The 17,617-nt window shown below is 40.4% G+C and overlaps 2 protein-coding genes across 3 annotated transcripts in view; one reads left to right on the top strand and one right to left on the bottom strand.

Annotated features, from left to right (window-relative positions):
* Nucleotides 1-2,059: 2,059 nt before the first annotated feature.
* DUXB (double homeobox B) lies at nucleotides 2,060-9,997 on the top strand. The gene is given in 6 exon segments (XM_024125152.1): nucleotides 2,060-2,108; nucleotides 5,567-5,724; nucleotides 7,714-7,807; nucleotides 8,100-8,303; nucleotides 8,306-8,337; nucleotides 9,425-9,997. Coding segments are annotated over 6 exon segments (1,110 nt in total).
* Nucleotides 9,998-15,290: 5,293 nt separating this feature from the next.
* Nucleotides 15,291-17,617, bottom strand: part of TERF2IP (TERF2 interacting protein) — an 8,221-nt gene continuing 5,894 nt past the window's right edge. The window contains exon 4 of one of the 2 annotated variants that reach the window (XM_028477404.2): nucleotides 15,291-16,482. In XM_028477404.2, coding sequence (XP_028333205.1) covers nucleotides 16,081-16,482 — 402 coding nt within the window. In that variant the 3' untranslated portion in view covers nucleotides 15,291-16,080. The remainder of the gene's footprint in view (nucleotides 16,483-17,617) is intronic. The other variant, XM_007116514.4, reaches the window with a different exon arrangement.

The raw sequence follows: 17,617 nt of genomic DNA, 5'->3' as shown, positions 1-17,617 counted from the left end.
GAGGGAGACGCAAGAGGGAAGAGATATGGGAACATATGTATATGTATAACTGATTCACTTTGTTGTAAAGCAGAAACTAACACACCATTGTAAAGCAATTATACTCCAATAAAGACGTTAAAAAAAGAATATTAAATAAATGAAAAGCTTTATGTACTAAAAAAATAATAAATAATTTTTTTAAAAAAGAAATGACTTTATTTATTTATTTATTTATTTATATTGCAGTCCATCTATTTGGTCAAAATTATTGGCTTCTATCCCTAAAGTACACAGAATAATCTTACCCTTCTCCAGCAAGCACAGTATGAAAGATTTTTCCAAACACAGAACTCCAAGCCCAACACCTCCATTTACACTCAAAGCAGCTGAAAGATCCAGATAAAACTCTTCCTCATCAAAATATCAAAGAACAAAAGCTCATGCTATGAGCCAGTTGGAACATGGACTGGATCAACGTAATATCCTCTCATGATATGGAAGAAGAGGAGGGACATTGCACCCATTGAAACATAGCAACAGCAAGATTCAGATGGGGGGATGTTTTGAGGAAGAGCTCCCTTTAGCTGAGAATGCTTTTCCCCCTAGTTAGGTCAATGTCTGATACTAGATGAAGTCCCTACACCGGATACTTGGATGTCCTTTATGTTGCTTGGCCTCATTTGTAGGGGCATTAGAGGCTATAGCTCTTTGAGGGTTTTACCATCTGGGTATAATATGAGGAGGTGCAGTTCACAAAATATTGTTTTTATCCACACTAAGTTTCTTTTAGTTAAAGCATGTGAATTTTCTGGTAATCGCACACATATATGTCAACAAAGGGAAACACACACAATTAAAGACGAATTAACCTATCTAATTATATCTATTTCTAGGTGCAATTAGCCCATCCCCCAATTCATTGTGCCTAATTTTTCTGTTTCTCATGCTAAATATCTTGAGCTTATCAGTGTCTGTGGCAAAAGCACGTATCATTTTTCTTCTGGTGGCAGTTTATAGTAATGCTGTCTTAAATAATAGAAGAATGATTGGTAGAAGTTATAATGCAATCACTGCTTTACACCAAAGGTTTTAAGCCACAACCCAGGTTTGATTTTTGCTTTTTTTTTTTTTTTTTTTTTTTTTTTTTTTTTTTTGCGGTATGCGGGCCTCTCACTGCTGTGGCCTCTCCCATTGCGGAGCACAGGCTCCGGACGCGCAGGCCCAGCGGCCATGGCTCACGGGCCCAGCCGCTCCGCGGCATGTGGGATCTGCCCGGACCGGGGCACGAACCCGTGTCCCCTGCATCGGCAGGCGGACTCTCAACCACTGCGCCACCAGGGAAGCCCTGATTTTTGCTTTTTTTTAACTGTGTAAACTTTTTTTTAGAAAATATGTCTCCAAGTTCGTATTTCCTCATATAAATGATACAAAGTCTGCCCGTACACGTTATCGTGCAGTTCATACAATCTTTCTATCCCCTTCCATTTTTCCTGTTAAGGAACACATTTCTTTCTGAGCTCATTTCTCTCTAGCTGTTCCCAAGGCAATAGTAGCCAAGAGCACATGAGTCTTGACAGAGATATTCTGTTGTCTTTAAGTCAAGGCATAGAGTATTTGTCACATTTCCTGCCTTCCAGTTTTTCACAGCTGACGTTTACCAAAAAAAATTTACAGCAGCAAAATTTACAGTTGCCATCTTTTCAGGATTCAATAAATTTTTCCATCACCCATGGTCTAGCCCCATAACAAATCCACATATATATTTTTTTCTTGTTAAAGTCATCACTTCAAAGTAAATAATTTAATAATTGTATCAGATGATTGTATTCAACCAGAGAAGCAGAATCAGTGTGGTGGAGATTTACTGCAAGGAATTGGTTTATGTGACTGCAGAGAAGCCTTGGCAAGTCTAAAATCCATAAGGCAGATTAGAACTCTTGGGCAAGAGCTGATGCATCTATCAATAGGCAGAATTTCTTCCTCTCAGTGAAGCCTTCATTCAGTCCTTCTGGCCTCTCGGTTGATTGACTTAGGCCCACCCAGATTATATAGGATAATCTCCCTTAGTCAGGTGATTATGAACTTTAATCACATCTACAAAATACCTTCACAGAAACTCCGAGTAGGTGAGTGTTTGAATTACTAGGGTCTGTAGCCTAGCCATACTGACACTAAACTGACCAACTCTGTCCATACCTTGTCAACCTGGAAACCATACACATGTCCTGAAACCATAAATAATTTCCAAATAAAGATAATAACAAAGTGGTATTTCTGCCTAATATGGTGCAACTATCATGCCTACAAGAGAAACATGCTAATCCTTTCCCCAAAGAGGATGCAACATCCTTGGCTGATGTGAATACTTCTCTTTTGATGCTCCTTAAATATGGTGATTTAATGTTAACTATTATTAATACATCTTATACTGGATCATCAGGAAATAACATCAGGAAGAAAGCAAAATATTTTGTTAATATTTATACAAACGTATTCATAATGCAATCCTCATAATTAGTATATCCTCATTTATGCAAATGGTCACATGGTAATAGCTGGTATTTGTAACTTTTCTTCTGTTAGGGAACCGTTGACCAAAACTGCCTGCCTTGGCCAGGTATGATGATAACTGCTTGACTGAGTTGTCTCACAACAGGAGGTCCTGATAAAGAATGAAGTGCAACTAACCAGAATTCAGGAGGAGCCAAAAGGAGGAGGGAGGAGATGATATGTCCTGCCAACCTCCCAGAAGCCTTCACGCTGAAATCCATCTTGTCTGAGAGATGGGTGCGCCACCAGGAAGGACCCTGAGTCAGACGAAGTATGGGCCAATCAAGATAACTGGCCAGGGACAACCTGGAAACTAACCCCATTACCATAAAACCTGAGACAGTGAGCCCATGGCAGAGCAGTTCCCCTGGGTTCCCTTACCCTACTGCTCTCCACCCAGGTGCCCCTTCCCAATAAAGTCTTTTGCTTTGTCAGCATGTGTGTCTCCTTGGACAATTCATGTCCAAGTGTTAGACAAGAGCCCACTCTCAGGCCCTGGAAGGGGTCCCCCCGCTTCCTGCAACACTTCCACTATCAGTTCATATTTCCTTTGTCCTCAGCAACTACTTTGGATGGTTTTAGTTCTTTGCCTTGTCAGTGACCCAAATATATAGATATATATTTTTTATATTTATGTTTATATATAAATGCATGTATATCTGTATATATATGATATATACAAACATATACCTCTAAGAGTCTATTCTTATAGAACTACCTGCAGTACCAATGCCAAAAGCTCGGCCTCTGTGCACCAGTGCCAAATCGGATCTCAGAGACAGAGTTTTGGGTGAAGTAGAAAAGAATAGCTTTATTGCTTTGCCAGGCAAAGGGGACCACAGCAGGCTCAGCCCTGAAAAACTCAGTGTCCCAACCCGGGAGGATTTGGTGAGGTGTTTTATAGCAATGGTTCAAGGGCAGGGTTGTTAAGAAGGATTAGGGTGTGTGCAGGGCCTGCACTCCTTTAATCTGGGCTCAGGTGGTCTCTTGAAGAGCTTCTCTGGTTTCTTTAATCTGGAATGAAGAATGCTAACATCTTGATTTGTTGGGGGTTTGAGTTCTATAAAGAGCTCAAAGATATTATTATGTGTATCCCTTGAAGCGGAACCAGGACCCTGCCCCAAGGCTGCACTAGCGTTTCTTGGCCGCTCCTCCCCTGTCTCTGCATCCCCTTCCTTTCTTGATTAGCAACTGTTTGAAAGACTTCCTTGCCCAGGAGCCCCACAGGATCCTGCTCGGTTTCAGTAACAACATCTGTATTATTTAGTGTTCAATCAGAGAAACAAAATCAGTAGCATTCTGAACTCAAGTCACATAGGGAACTTGTGAAATTATATACATACTTGTGTGTGTACATACATACATACACATATACAAATAAAAACATTTATTAAATGGAAATGGCTCATACAATTGTGGTGGCTGGCTAGGCAAGAATGAGATTTCTAGGGCAGGCCCTTTGGAAGGGCAGGCTGTTAAGTGTCTGGCAGGAGATGAAGCTGCTGTCCACAGGTGTGATTTCTTTTCCTTCAGGAATGCACCCAGATTTGCTCTTAAGACTTTTTGCTGATTGCATCAGCCCCACTCAGATTATCAAGGATAATCTCCTTTACTTAAATCCAACTGATTATATAATTCAATTAATTTATAGAATACCTTCACAGCAACACCTAGATCAGTGTTTTTTTTAATAACTGTGGAATATAGAATAGCCAAGGTAACGCATAAACCCTACTAACAATAATGGAAAGAAATTTGTTCCAGTAAGGGCTAAGGAAAACAGGGAGCCTACAAAGTGAATAGGAATATCCATCTAATATTAAAATAATATCATCAAGCCAAAATAATTAAGAAACAGGAGTACTAAAAATTATAGAGAACAAAGCATATATTATAATATATATTGATACATACATATGTACTATGTAAAGTAGAAAGCACAGATTCTAAGTCATATTTGGGGAGGTATTATAATAGATGCAAAATTAGAATCTGGTAGAATCTATATTTCCTCTCAACCTGATTACTTCAAGTCTCTTCTGAAAACTGTTAAATATTTAATGAAGGGATTAAATAGGAGGGTATTTAAGAAATGGGTGGGTCACTCTGGGTGTTTATAAATCCTGTGTCTTGCTTAGTTGTCCACTCAGCTCTGCAGAATCTGGATACCTCTTCCCAAGATGGATTTGAACAGCACTGCAAGTGGTAAATTCCCATCTGTGTTTTGCTCTCTTCTTTGATAATGCCACATGCTTTGTTTATTTTCCAGAGTTTATAAAAAGTAAAATCCCAATTATGATTAGAGGAATAGATTGTTGAAGCAGGGGCTGTTTTGCAGTGGTAAGTTGTATCAGGGGATTGATGGGTACTTTGAAGTTAGAGAATGCAATTTCAAATTTAAGAGATGGCCGTGAGTCCCATATGTGGGTTTTCAAAAGTCTTAAAGTTAACACTTTAAATGGAGAAAAATATATATAGAATACATAATATTTTATGTTTAGTTTATATCTAATAATTTAACACTTTATATTTATTTAAATGTATTTTATCATAAAGTAACAGTTTTGTGTACTGTATTTATCCTTTTCATGTTTTTCATATTTTACTTGTTTCATTTATTTCCATTTATTTTCCTAACTCCTATTTTCTTTGCATGTAATTTTGTGGATTTCTAGTAACTTCTTCCTTTGGTAACTCAGAGATGACAGATTGTCATTTTTTCTATTATATATATATTTGACCTATATGTCTCCAATTTTTTCTTTTGGCCACGCTGGGCTGCTTGTGGGATCTTAGCTCCCCAACCAAGGATTGAACCCAGGCCCTTGGCAGTGAGAGCATGGAGTCCTAACCACTGGACCACCAGGGAATTCCCATGTCTCCAATTTAGAATGACTTTAGGTATATCCCTAAAGTAAAAATACAGAAAAATCATTGGATCTACAGACTTTCAACCTGAAATAAGATATATGCTCACCCAGTTTTTAATCCATAAACATATCCTTCATACTTCTCCCCATTTTCTCTTCATCAGACATACTATTATGAAAAGAAATCTGAAAAGGCAAGATTATTTACAACCAGAGTCAAAAGAATATCCTCCAAGCATGGTTTGAACATGAGCTTTACCCTGAAAAAGCAAACAGGAAACAACTGGCCAAGGAAATTGGCATTCCAGAATCTAAAATTCAGGTTAGTATCAGGTTTCTATTTCATTATCTGTCAGGTTCAAGGTAAAGAGAAAGGCCAAGCTTAGCACTGGCAGTTGATTCTCTTATGTTGGGTATGTTTCCCAAAGGTTTTTCCCTGTTAAATAATATTTAAAACAAAATAAAAACAAGAATTGCCTCTTTTACCAATGGTAGAAAACTGTTACTTCTTCTACCAATTGGTTGTGGGTATTCACTCTTGGAGAAAAGAATATACTGGTTGAGGCTCTCCCAATAGGAGATAATTAAATCAACTTTTGAGATTTAGAGAATAGAGGAAATTGGATCACTATGATAATATGGTATCAAGTACTGGAATATACACTGCAGTATAATGATTAATATATAATTATGAGGAAACTGTGGGGTAAGCACTCATGTAAATTCCCAATTCTCAAGCTAGTTTTTTCTTTTTTCACTAATATCTGAAATGTGATTCATACACAGGAGTGTATGAAATAAAATCCCATATTGTATCATTTTGAATAGAACTACTGATGTAAAAATAAAAATAAACTGGATTTCTTCAGTCAGCAAAGAGACAGCTGTAAATAATACAATTATACCAACTGAAACAGTATTGAAATCAATAAAGGTCAATAAAAAAGGTGCTTTCAGACAAGAATAATGAGTTCAGATTTTTGTTATCAAAAATAGTCTCCAAGGGCTTCCCTGGTGGCACAGTGGTTGAGTCCGCCTGACGATGCAGGGGACACGGGTTCGTGCCCCGGTCCGGGAAGATCCCACATGCCGCGGAGCGGCTGGCCCCGTGAGCCATGGCCGCTGAGCCTGCGCGTCCGGAGCCTGTGCTCCGCAATGGGAGAGGCCACAGCAGTGAGAGGCCCGCGTACTGCAAAAAAAAAAAAAAGTCTCCAATAAGTCACTATATATAAGGGCTATAAGGGCACCAGTCTGAGGGGACGCTGGGGAGAAGAAAAGTTCCTCTTTTCTTAATGCATTTGTTTTAGGTGTAGGAAACAGTTTTCCCAATCCCAGAATAAAGTGCACTTTGGGGGACTATAGTGATTGGCTGCATGAGCGGTACTAGGCCCATTTGAACTGAGGTGGAGGATGGCAAGTCCAGGAAACAATGTAGGATGAGGTTGGTTCTGCAACTGTGTTCAGTAACTTACTCATTAGTTTCCAGTTTCCACTTGGGCTTAAGACTTCTTATTGGAAAATATTTTTATTAATTAATTTAAAGAATGGATATAACCTTTTAACACAATGCCTCGGATATGAGTGCTACATCAGATATTGGTTATAATTGACACCCTAATCTTACCATGAATTATCAAATTATCAAAATAAAACACTCAGAAACTTAGAAAGTACCTTGCAATGCCAACTCCAGTAATGAGGAAACAAGCAGAATACAATTGGTTATGTTAGTGATAATAGTTTTAAAGCAAGATATATGGGGTCCCTAGGAGTTTCATTATCTATTGCTGACTATGGGATGAAATAAGAAAAAGGAAGTGTAGGTGAGTTAGCCCTGCTCTTGACTATGGCTAATTCTACTGCCCTACATAAAGAAATTCTTTTCTAAGATCAATCCCATGTGTATTGTGTATTATGAAATGGTATTCTAATGAAAAGTTGATACAACACAAGGGAGAGAGAGGGAGGGAGAGAGAGGGAGAGGGAGAGAGAGAGAGAGAGAGAGAGAGAGAGAGAGAGAGAGAGGGACTGATTTCCTTTGAGAGAACTACAGTTTTTCTTAAATCAAGGAAATTTATTTTGGATACCCTGAGGATGACCGTACAAGAAATGCTAACTTGAGTTGAGAGCAGATTGTATACCATCCTGAATTATATGCTAATAATAGCATCAATCCCAGGATAATACATCGTCTTTCTCTTAGGTATATTATCCCAAGAGCAGTTGATCAATTAGTTTTGTTTAACTGCATTGATATTCGGAATGACACAGACTGAGTTACATGACTTTCACATCGCCTTTTCCCACTCAGATTTGGTTTAAAAACCACAGAGCAAGACAGAGCCGATTGGGGTTCAGCTCCTCCTTAGGAGAAGACCAAACCCATGGACAGAACCAGCCTCAGCCTTAAACTCAAGGTAAGAACCCACCAGTCCAAATGCAGTTCATCAGTGGGTCCCATTGAGAGGGGAATCAATTCTGCATGTTGTGCCCAAATTCTCCACAAAGAATCCTTAGTTTTGGAGCCAGTTATAGCTTGTCGTGGGTAACCTAAGGTCATCAATATAAGCATGGTCCCACAGTGGCTGGGACAGACAGGCTCTGAGCAAGAAAGGCTTTGGACTTTTTGGTCCTGCTGCTCTAAGCAGGGCAACATCCTCCTCTTCTGTCATCTCAGGGGGATTCAGAGGGAGTAAGAGGTCAGCACTATCTTCCCAAGTTTGAGTTTCCAGCTTGAATGCAAAAATGTCCTAAAAACCCTTTTGTCCCTGTGTTCTCTTTTAGAATACTTACCAAAAGGAGCCACACAAGACCACACATCTGTTCCAAGATCTCAATCAAACATTCTAGTTCAAGCCTTCAAGAGGAACCAATTCTTTGACATTGCAAACAGGAAAACACTAGCCAAACAGGCATTCCAAAATCGAGAATTCAAGTAAGTTTTATGTCTATGGCAGCAAATATCCCTAACCCATTAAACGATGTTACCCCCAATGGCTGCTGGAAAACCTTGACTAACCTAGATTACCACAGCAATCAAGGACAAAGGCTTGGGATAGTAAACACCTGGCATTACAAGTCACATTCCTGCAAAAGGAAGAATTTTCTAATCAAACTGTCAGTGGTGCATCTATTCAGAATCACCAGCAGCAAAACTGTGGGAAAATGTGAAAGTTAATGCCTATTTTGAGAACACTCTTGTTAGGTTTGCTAAAGCCTGGCACTGCTGTCATTTTGGGCCAGACAATTCTTTCTTGGGAGGGGCAGTCCATGCCAGCTATAGTGTTTTTCAGCATTCCTGGCCTCTACCAACTAGATATCCTGCCCATCTCTCCTTCCCCCACTTTTAACACCCCCAAAAAAATCTACAAACATAGTCAAATAGGGGAACAAAAGCACCCTCATTAGTACCTTCTTCTACCTAAGCTATGGGGATAGTGGTTCTGTATACATTCAACACTCATGACTAGGAAGCATGTTCATAGGTCTATCAGCACAATGACCCTCATAAACACTTATTTGTGTTTATTAACCCTTATTCAGATTTATACACGTTTACAACGTATGTATTGCTGTGCAAACACTGATTAATAGGAGGAAAATGTCAACCTCATCAAGAGACCTTGTTCCCTGATCCATTGTTGAAACTGAAGGGTGGATCCTAAAGCATATGCCTTTTTAGCCAGTTTCAATTCATCTATAGTTGATTGCTGAATGTGCTATGACCTAAATCTATGTGTTTGTATGTGTGTATATGTATACATATACACACATACACACACATAGATATACACACATGCTTATGCATGTGCACATATATACGTGTCCACACACATATGTACATATATACACATACTGAACACATGAACAAGGGCAATTAATTTCATATATATATAGAGAGAGAGACACACACACCTCTTGAGATTTGGGCCTATATAATAGGCCCTTTGCTTTACACAGTTTGAGAACAGAGCCAGAATCGCTTGTCTTATGATGTCCATGTCTCCATTTTTCTCACGGAGATGTGGTTTCAGGACCCAAGATCTCTGTACCCTGGGCAGAGCAGAAGTGAGCCTGTGAATTCCTTGGTAGATGGCCCAAATGGGAGACCTGGTCTGACAGCTCAGCAGCACAAAATTGACCTATGCACTCTCCCAGGCAGATCTCATCATTTTCCTTCCTCCAGTTCTTTCAGCAGGAACCAACCATTTCAACCTGTTCCTCTCCCATCCCACGTATCCTCTGTCCCTTGTGTGATCCAAGGACAAACTGTCATGATGCAGCCCATGCAGGCTGTGCAGGGAGGGGAGAACTCTCCCTCTACTCTAACACTTGGGAATTATGTGCCAGTACTGCTGACTATGGGAGGAGACCCAGATACTCAGTATCCTTTCTGGCCCCAATACCAAGAAGAATGCCAGGATCACCAAGAACAGACTGACAGGCGAGTACTGCAGTTGGAAGACTATTCTCAGCCTCAAGCTGAGCACAAAAAACCACCACCACAGGATCTGAGCCAGGTGGACATATCTTACTTTCCACAGTGGTGGGATGAGTGCTGCCAGGCTCTGATTGCAGAGTGGGATCCTCAATAAAGGACCCACTGACACAGACTGGTGGCCACAGCACACAGAGTCAGCTGGAGAACCATCTCATGCCCTCAGCCAACCGCACCAGCAATACATAGAAACCTCAAGAAGCCTTTAGGTCAACTCCTGTCATCCACAGATTGGCAGTAAAAGGTACAAACTTTTTTGAATCCTGATCCACAGGAAGAGGACCCTCCAGGATTTTCAGGCTCTTCTGAACACTTTGCAAAGCTCACCAGGGCTTGGGCTTCAGGAGGAAGAAGATAGCATTCTGAACCTGATCCAGTCCTTTCTTTTGCTGCAGATCAGAGCAATTTAAAGAACAATGAATAAGGAAGTCATCCTGTCAGAGGCAAAACTAAAGCGGGGGAAGGAAAAACCACTTGGAAACCCACATGGAGGTTGTTTTTCTTGTGGACAGTGGTTATCTTCTATACTCCACTAAGTGAAGGACTGTTTCCAAGCTCCACACTGCCTATGGAAGCACCATGGGCACTAGGTAGTGGACATGTCTGCTGAATTCTTCCAGAAAAAAAGTATTTTACTCACGAATATGACCTTCTCTCTGTAATCACGTCCTCCACAGTCTGGAAAACCCACAAACTGTAACCTAACTCAGGTGAGAATAGATCTCTGAGGGACATATTAGAACTTCTTTCCCTCCTGGCATCATGAAAGGGCAAACTTGAAATTAGTTCATTGTGTAGAAAACGAAGGGATGCTGTACTTCCTGATGATGTGAGCTCATAAAAGTAAGCTTTTCCCCAAAGATCCGAGGGTTTAAACTGGGAACTAGATACTACCTCAGCATCCATCGTTACGGGAACGATTAAATGGATTAGGACAAATCCATAATACTGAGTAATCTTCACTTAGAAGTGTATTTTTACTTTGACTATTTAAAACATACAAAAAATTACAAGGAAATTATAATAGCAATACCATATCATCACTGAACATAGGCTAATGATGCTAATATTTCCACTTTTTTAGTTTTTTGTATATATTTGCATATATGTATATATATATGTCCATAATATTTCTCCTCTTATTATAAATACATTATACGTTCATCTAAAACCTGGGATAACCATTCTCATTTTCAGTCTTCCCCCTTCTTTTGAAAAGGTAAATTCTGAAAACAGATTTTGTTATCTGTGGGTTTACCTTGGCAATAAAAATGTCTTTAAAAAATATCACTTCTGGGCTTCCCCGGTGGTGCAGTAGTTGAGAATCCGCCTGCCAATGCAGGGGACACGGGTTCGACCTCTGGCCCGGGAAGATCCCACATGCCACGGAGCAACTAAGCCCGTGTGCCACAACTACTGAGCCTGTGCTCTAGAGCCCGTGAGCTACAACTACTGAGCCTGCATGCCGCAACTACTGAAGCCCATGTGCCTAGAGCCTGTGCTCTACAACAGGAGAAGCCAACACAATGAGAAGCCTGCACACCACAACGAAAAGTAGCCCCCGCTCACCGCAACTAGAGAAAGCCCGCCTGCAGCAACGAAGACCCAACACAGCCAAAAATAAACAAATAAATAAATAAAATTTAAAAAAATATATGTATATCACTTCTTTGTTCATTTTATCAATTTGCTTTCTGTTTTGTCATATTTGCTTTGTTTACTTTCTATATGAAGGTGTTGAAAGATCAGTACGCATACATCTAGTTTTACAAAGATACCAGTTTTGCACAGATATAGTCGTGAGGTGGACATCCTTCTGGTATCTGGGTGCATTACATGCAAGAGTTCTCTAGATGTTTATACACTGAAGCACAAGTGCCAGAATATTCCAACATCAGTATTTACGGCCAAATAACACTCAGCACAAGTTATTTTTCCTAATATGAGCTGTATCTTCATTAACCACTTAGGGAATTAAAACTCACGTGCGTATGTGCAGGTATTAGTGGCACAAATCTACAAAAAAAATCTGATATATTTAACAGTGTTGATACCATGCCTAGTTTGATTTTTAAATTGTTCCCCCACGATTCTCATGTGGTCAGAGATGAGAGGTCCTAGTATCTTTCCTGTACTTCAAACACATATGTGGACAGAGTTCTCCAACGTATGAAAACAAGTCTGATTATCTGTGAAGGGAAAACTATACATTTGTGTCTATAATCTACTTCTTCATTTATATGCATATCTGTGTCTCCATGTTTATACATATGGATCTATGTAAATATATTATCTATTGTTCATCTACATTGTCTCTACAGCTCCCCTCCATACTCTTCTCTATGCCTATCTCTATATCTACACGTCTGACTATAGCCTCTGGAGGGAGACCGATGGGACGACCTTCTCTGGAGAAATCGGTAAATTTTCACTTCTGAAGCAAGCAGTGGGATTAAGTCTCTAGAGAAAAAGGTAAGGAACAGTATCTGACCAAGAGAACCACGTTGACCAGTTCAGAATCTCCTGTGAGTCAGATGTTGCTTTCATGGATTGGGGGACCAGGCATTCTATTCTTATACCAAATTGAGGTGACCATGAATGTGCACTGGGCTCACAGCCAGTGGAGGCCTTAAAGGTCGTCATGGTCAAGGTCTCTACAGCCTGAAAGCAGGGCTGAGAACACGGATCCTGCAGGGTTCTGGCACAGGGTGGCAAGTCCAGTGGACCTTGCTTGGTGCCCAGGGCTGGAGCATCTGATTGCCCCATCCCAGCTCTGCCTCCGATAAAAGGCACCTGCCCTCTTCCTAGAGGCCCCTTGGGTCCCAACAACCTGGTCCCTTAGTTCTTGGACCCCTTGGGGCTAAAAACCTTTGGACAGGAGGGGCCGTGGATGAGGTCACGCATCTCGCAGGCCAGTCCTGGTCCAGGTTGTGTCCACTGTTTGGGTGATGGCCAAAGTGCAGACTTCACCTCTGGAGCAGAAATCACTGTATATCCTCTGGAGGGGGCATTGGGGATTTAGTCACTAGCTATGCTGCCTGATCCTGGGTAGAATATTCTTGCTCCTGAAGAAGGTGACTCGTCCGTACAATGGAAGTTCTTAGCAGACCCTAAACTCCCTGACTTTTATTTGGGTATACACCCTCCCCTTTCAGGCCACATTCCCAGGGAAGGATACACAATCAGCAGCCCAAGATCTTAATCACTCTAAGTCAATTTCATTTACCCTGCAGAGAGGTGGAGTTAGGAAGGGGGACGAGTCACAATTCTGGCCAGTGAGATGTCTATGAGGGGCTTCTGAGAAAGGCTGCCCACCAATAAAGGAGACACTTAGAAGGAAACCCTCCTTCTTCAGCTGTTGGAGCTGTAGCTGCCACCTTTCAACCACAAGGGGAGCAGCTGACAGGACACGTTAAAGATGGCAGAGCAGAAAACTAGAGCCTTAAAGCCATCCAACCTCAGGGCTTCTTGTTATATATACAAAATATAAAACCCCTTATTTAGTAAAGTCCTTTAGAGTTAGGTTTTCTGTTACGTTCAATGAAATACACCTTATTGCTATAGCCAGGTAGGCATATGACTCAGCCAAAAGCATCAGTCCAAAAGCAAGAGAGGATCAGAACAATTCAAACAGCAGCTTCAACTTTTAAAACTCAACTGCACCCACTTCAATGGAATAGGGAACAGAGGAAAATAATGAATAGCCTCACTGTCGCAGAGAAAGAGAAGACAGAATGTTTCTGCCACTAATGAAGTTTTGGAGGTTATTTAAGGTCTAAAAAGGTCTAGAAAAATTTCAAAAGCTGGAGTAAGGGGGAGCCAAGGAGGAATAGTGAGGAAGGCCTAGAACTCAAGAGCTAAAATGAGTAAGAAATAATGTATCCCACATCATAAGCAGAAAAGAAAAGCCAAACTCATGAAGTCAAGGAAAGAAAACCCGAAGAACAAGAATCTGGCAGCACGAAGCAGAAGTATCTCAATTCAAGACTTGAACTGCTGGTCTCTGGAGTAGATACAGCCATAGCTCAATGCCATTAACCATTAAGATCCAACTCATTTTTCTTGCTTAGTTTTGTGCTCCCCAAAATACTTCTGATAATTTGTTTCCCCACATATATCCCAGTCCAGAGAAATTACAAAACCAGATATTTGAAAATTACTGGTTTATAATGAGCACTAGAAGTTGGTGTGTGTTTTGATTTAAACATGTCTTCTGGGAGTCTGGGTAAAATAAATCAGACCCTTTTGCACATGACTGACAAAACTGGGATTTCTAGCTCTGTAAAGCCAATAGGCTGTGGTAACTTTATTGAGATACAGACATGCTAGATGACATTTCCATTTCATATCTAAAGCAATGATTTTCAACCCTAGGGTCACATCACAATGGAGAAGAACCCATTTTAAACAAATATCCACCACCCGACCCCTCCGAAGCCCCATTTAAGAATCACTACTATAGGGACTTCCCTGGTGGTCCAGAGGTTAAGACTCCATGCTTCCACTGCAGGGGGCGTGGGTTCGATCCCTGGTCAAGGAACTAAGATGCCGCATGCCGTGCAGCACCGCCAAAAAAAGAATCACTACTGCAGCGAGCTACGTTTACTGCTGGGTGTGTGTTGTATCCTTCCAACATTCTAAGGAGGAGGAAAAGGTTAAATGCTTTGCTTTAGGCTGGGTTCTCCCAGAAGCAGACTCTAAGGAAAAAATGTGAATTTAACTGATGATTCCAGGATGCACTAGTAGGGAAGTGGGTATGTAAAATAACAGGAGGCCTATGCAGGTGCATTCATACCACTGTGGGCAACTATGCTTTCTTCTACTGGCGGCCTCAGATGGTATGGAAACCATTGCTCCACTCAAGGGGTAACTCAAATATTCAGCTGTCATTTCTCTGGTGAGCAAGGAAGCTGGGTATGCATCCTCTGATTCCTATTCACCATTAGCTGAAAGCTGCTCTCAGGGGCATTAACTCCACAGCACTTCAAGCAGAGAGAGAGCCTCAGGAAGGCGCTTGCAGTAGGACTCCTGTTGGTGGCAAGTGCTGGAATGGTGAGTGCTCAGGCATTTGGGACAGGCACTGACACCTGTTACACACCGGATGGTTCCTTATTGGCTTCTCTTCCCTTTTGACTCTCAGCAGTTCACCTTGTTATGCCATCGTTCACAGTCCCTAACACAGATCTTCTCTTTGCTCCACCCAGAAGAAACAGTTTCTTCCTAATAACCCATTAGTTCTTAAATGGAACTCTTTATTGGTTCTAATTTCTAAGAGCCAAAAATGTTAGTTCCTTTATGGTTTTTATACCTAAAAGGTTTTGTGAATACAATCAAAGAAAACACTTTGTGGAGACTCAAATACAAAGTTCTATTTATTTTCAATAATGAAATCAACACAACAAAGAAGAATTAATCCTCTAATTTTTAAATCTAACACTATTCTTAGCACAAAACTATCCTCAATAAATAAAAACACATTACTAGTAACCAAGTAAGACTTTTCTCAAGACTCTCTAAATTTTTGTTTGTGTTTTAAACAAAACTGGATGGTAGGTAAAAAACACATGCTAGAGACTTAACTGACACAGACTTGAAGAAAAGAACAGCCAACAAACAGGCTCCCCAAATATAAGTTGGCAAAAGGAATATGGGGTTTTCGAAGCATCCCAGAAATCAGAGTTCACTGGGGGATGCAAGGGTTTGGGACAGTCCATGTTCAAAGGCCTTGTAATTAAATCTTTCCACATTCCTAGATTCTTGATTTGGAACCTATCATAATCTAGAGAAGCTTCTGCCAAAGGATAGGAGGCTCTTTATTTATGCTTTCTGAAAAGACCACCTAATTTTCCACCTTTGACTTTGACACTAGCTCCTCTCACCAATACAGCAGGGATTCCATTCCAGAAAGCGGTTATTACTATGTAAACCAACCTCTCTGTTTTTGATTTTCCTTTTACAAACACATTGATACTGCCAGGAACAGCTCTAAATATACCCAATTTCTTTTATTTTCATCTGTCAACTTTGCTTGGCTACAAAATCTAGGACTCACAGAGCAACAATAGCATTGGTCAAAAGATGAGTGTCAGTTCCAATGTAAAAATCTCAGAAGTTCAATTGTCACAAAAAAATTTTTTAATGCCTTATCTACCAAAACTTTTTTTTTCATTATCTTGCCAATTATTTCTTTCGGAATTCAATCCTCCGAGCTACATTCTGAGCGCCAAATTTTTTGATCAGTGCATCTCGGGTACCCTCATCATCTTTTTGCAAATCTAAGTCATCCTGTCGGGACCAAATGGGATACCCATCAGCCCTCTGACCAGACTCTAAAAAGGAGGAAGTAGCCTCCAGCTCACCACTATTTTTTAGGAAGGCCTGTGTAACTGTTGACAGATCCAAGTTAAACTTTTCCATTAACTGCCGGATGATCTTAATGGCAGCTCCCACCTCTGGTGCGGAAACTTTTTCTTCTTCTTCTTCTTCTTCCTCATCAGGCTGTGTTTCTGAGTCTTCCTCAGGTGTGGGTGGATCATCATCACACATTGTTATATGTATTTCAAAATCAGGGCTCTCATCCACCTAGAGAAAGTGATGAATACGACCAGTTCCTAATTACCAAGTCATGAATACTTACTCTTAAAATATCTGGTCTCTCCCAGCTACCACTTCCTTGCCCTTTTCACCCCAATCACACTGGACTTCCTTCAGTTCCTCTTATGTGCTATGTTCCTTCTTACATTTACTCATGTTGGATGTGTGCATACGTGTATATATATGTATGTATATGATAGGGTAAGGAGAAGTGTGAGTGTGGATGGGGTGTGTGTGTGTGTGTGTGTGTGTGTGTGTATACATACGTATGTAAGTGTATGTATATGGTATTCCAACAGAACATTAGAAGCTACACTGAATGTGAAAAATGTTATGTGCGTACACATATATGTATACACATGTATGCACTAGATTATTTGTTAAAAATTTGACTTCACTCTCAGATTGTAAGCTCCATAGGGCAGGAAATGTTATGTTTTGCTCATCACTACATCCCCAGTGACTACCAATGCCTTCACATGGTAAGTACTCAAAAAACATTGCTGTATGAATATATTAGGGTCTCCACGCTACACTACATTTAGGCACGTTACAAAGCGTGTTATGTGAGAGGAGACTTATGTAGGCCATGTTTGAGACTCGTTGAGAGTATCTGAAAGTTTACAGAAAATGAACCAACTTTAAATTAAATGAATTTCAAATTATTTTCCTGTTTTAGACTGACGCATAACCATTTTTCTTAGCGTTAGTAAGAAAAGTTAATTAACAAGATTCTTCTTCTTAGAGAAGATATGCACATATAATTTGGATTTTTTTTATTACTCATTATTTTATGGTTGCCTTTCTCTATAACTATGATTAAATATGGGATTCCAACAAAGTTTTAGAACTTAAATGAATATGGAAGAGCTAAAAAATTCTAAAAAAGCTCTAAGTATACAAAGAGCTAAAACTGCTTGATAAAAAATTAACCTCTTTAGACCTACTAGAGCATGGACTTGAGGACATGGGGGGGGAAGGGTAAGCTGTGACGAAGTGAGAGAGTGGCAGGGACATATATGCACTACCAAATGTAAATTAGATAGCTAGTGGGAAGCTGCCGCATAGCACAGGGAGACCACCTCTGTGCTTTGTGACCATGAGAGGGGTGGGAGAGGGAGGG

This window comes from Physeter macrocephalus, chromosome 17 (assembly GCF_002837175.3).
Source record: "Physeter macrocephalus isolate SW-GA chromosome 17, ASM283717v5, whole genome shotgun sequence".
Classification (NCBI taxonomy): domain Eukaryota; kingdom Metazoa; phylum Chordata; class Mammalia; order Artiodactyla; family Physeteridae; genus Physeter; species Physeter macrocephalus.
Note: the sequence above shows the minus strand (reverse complement) of the source record. Positions and strands in the feature narration are given on the sequence as shown.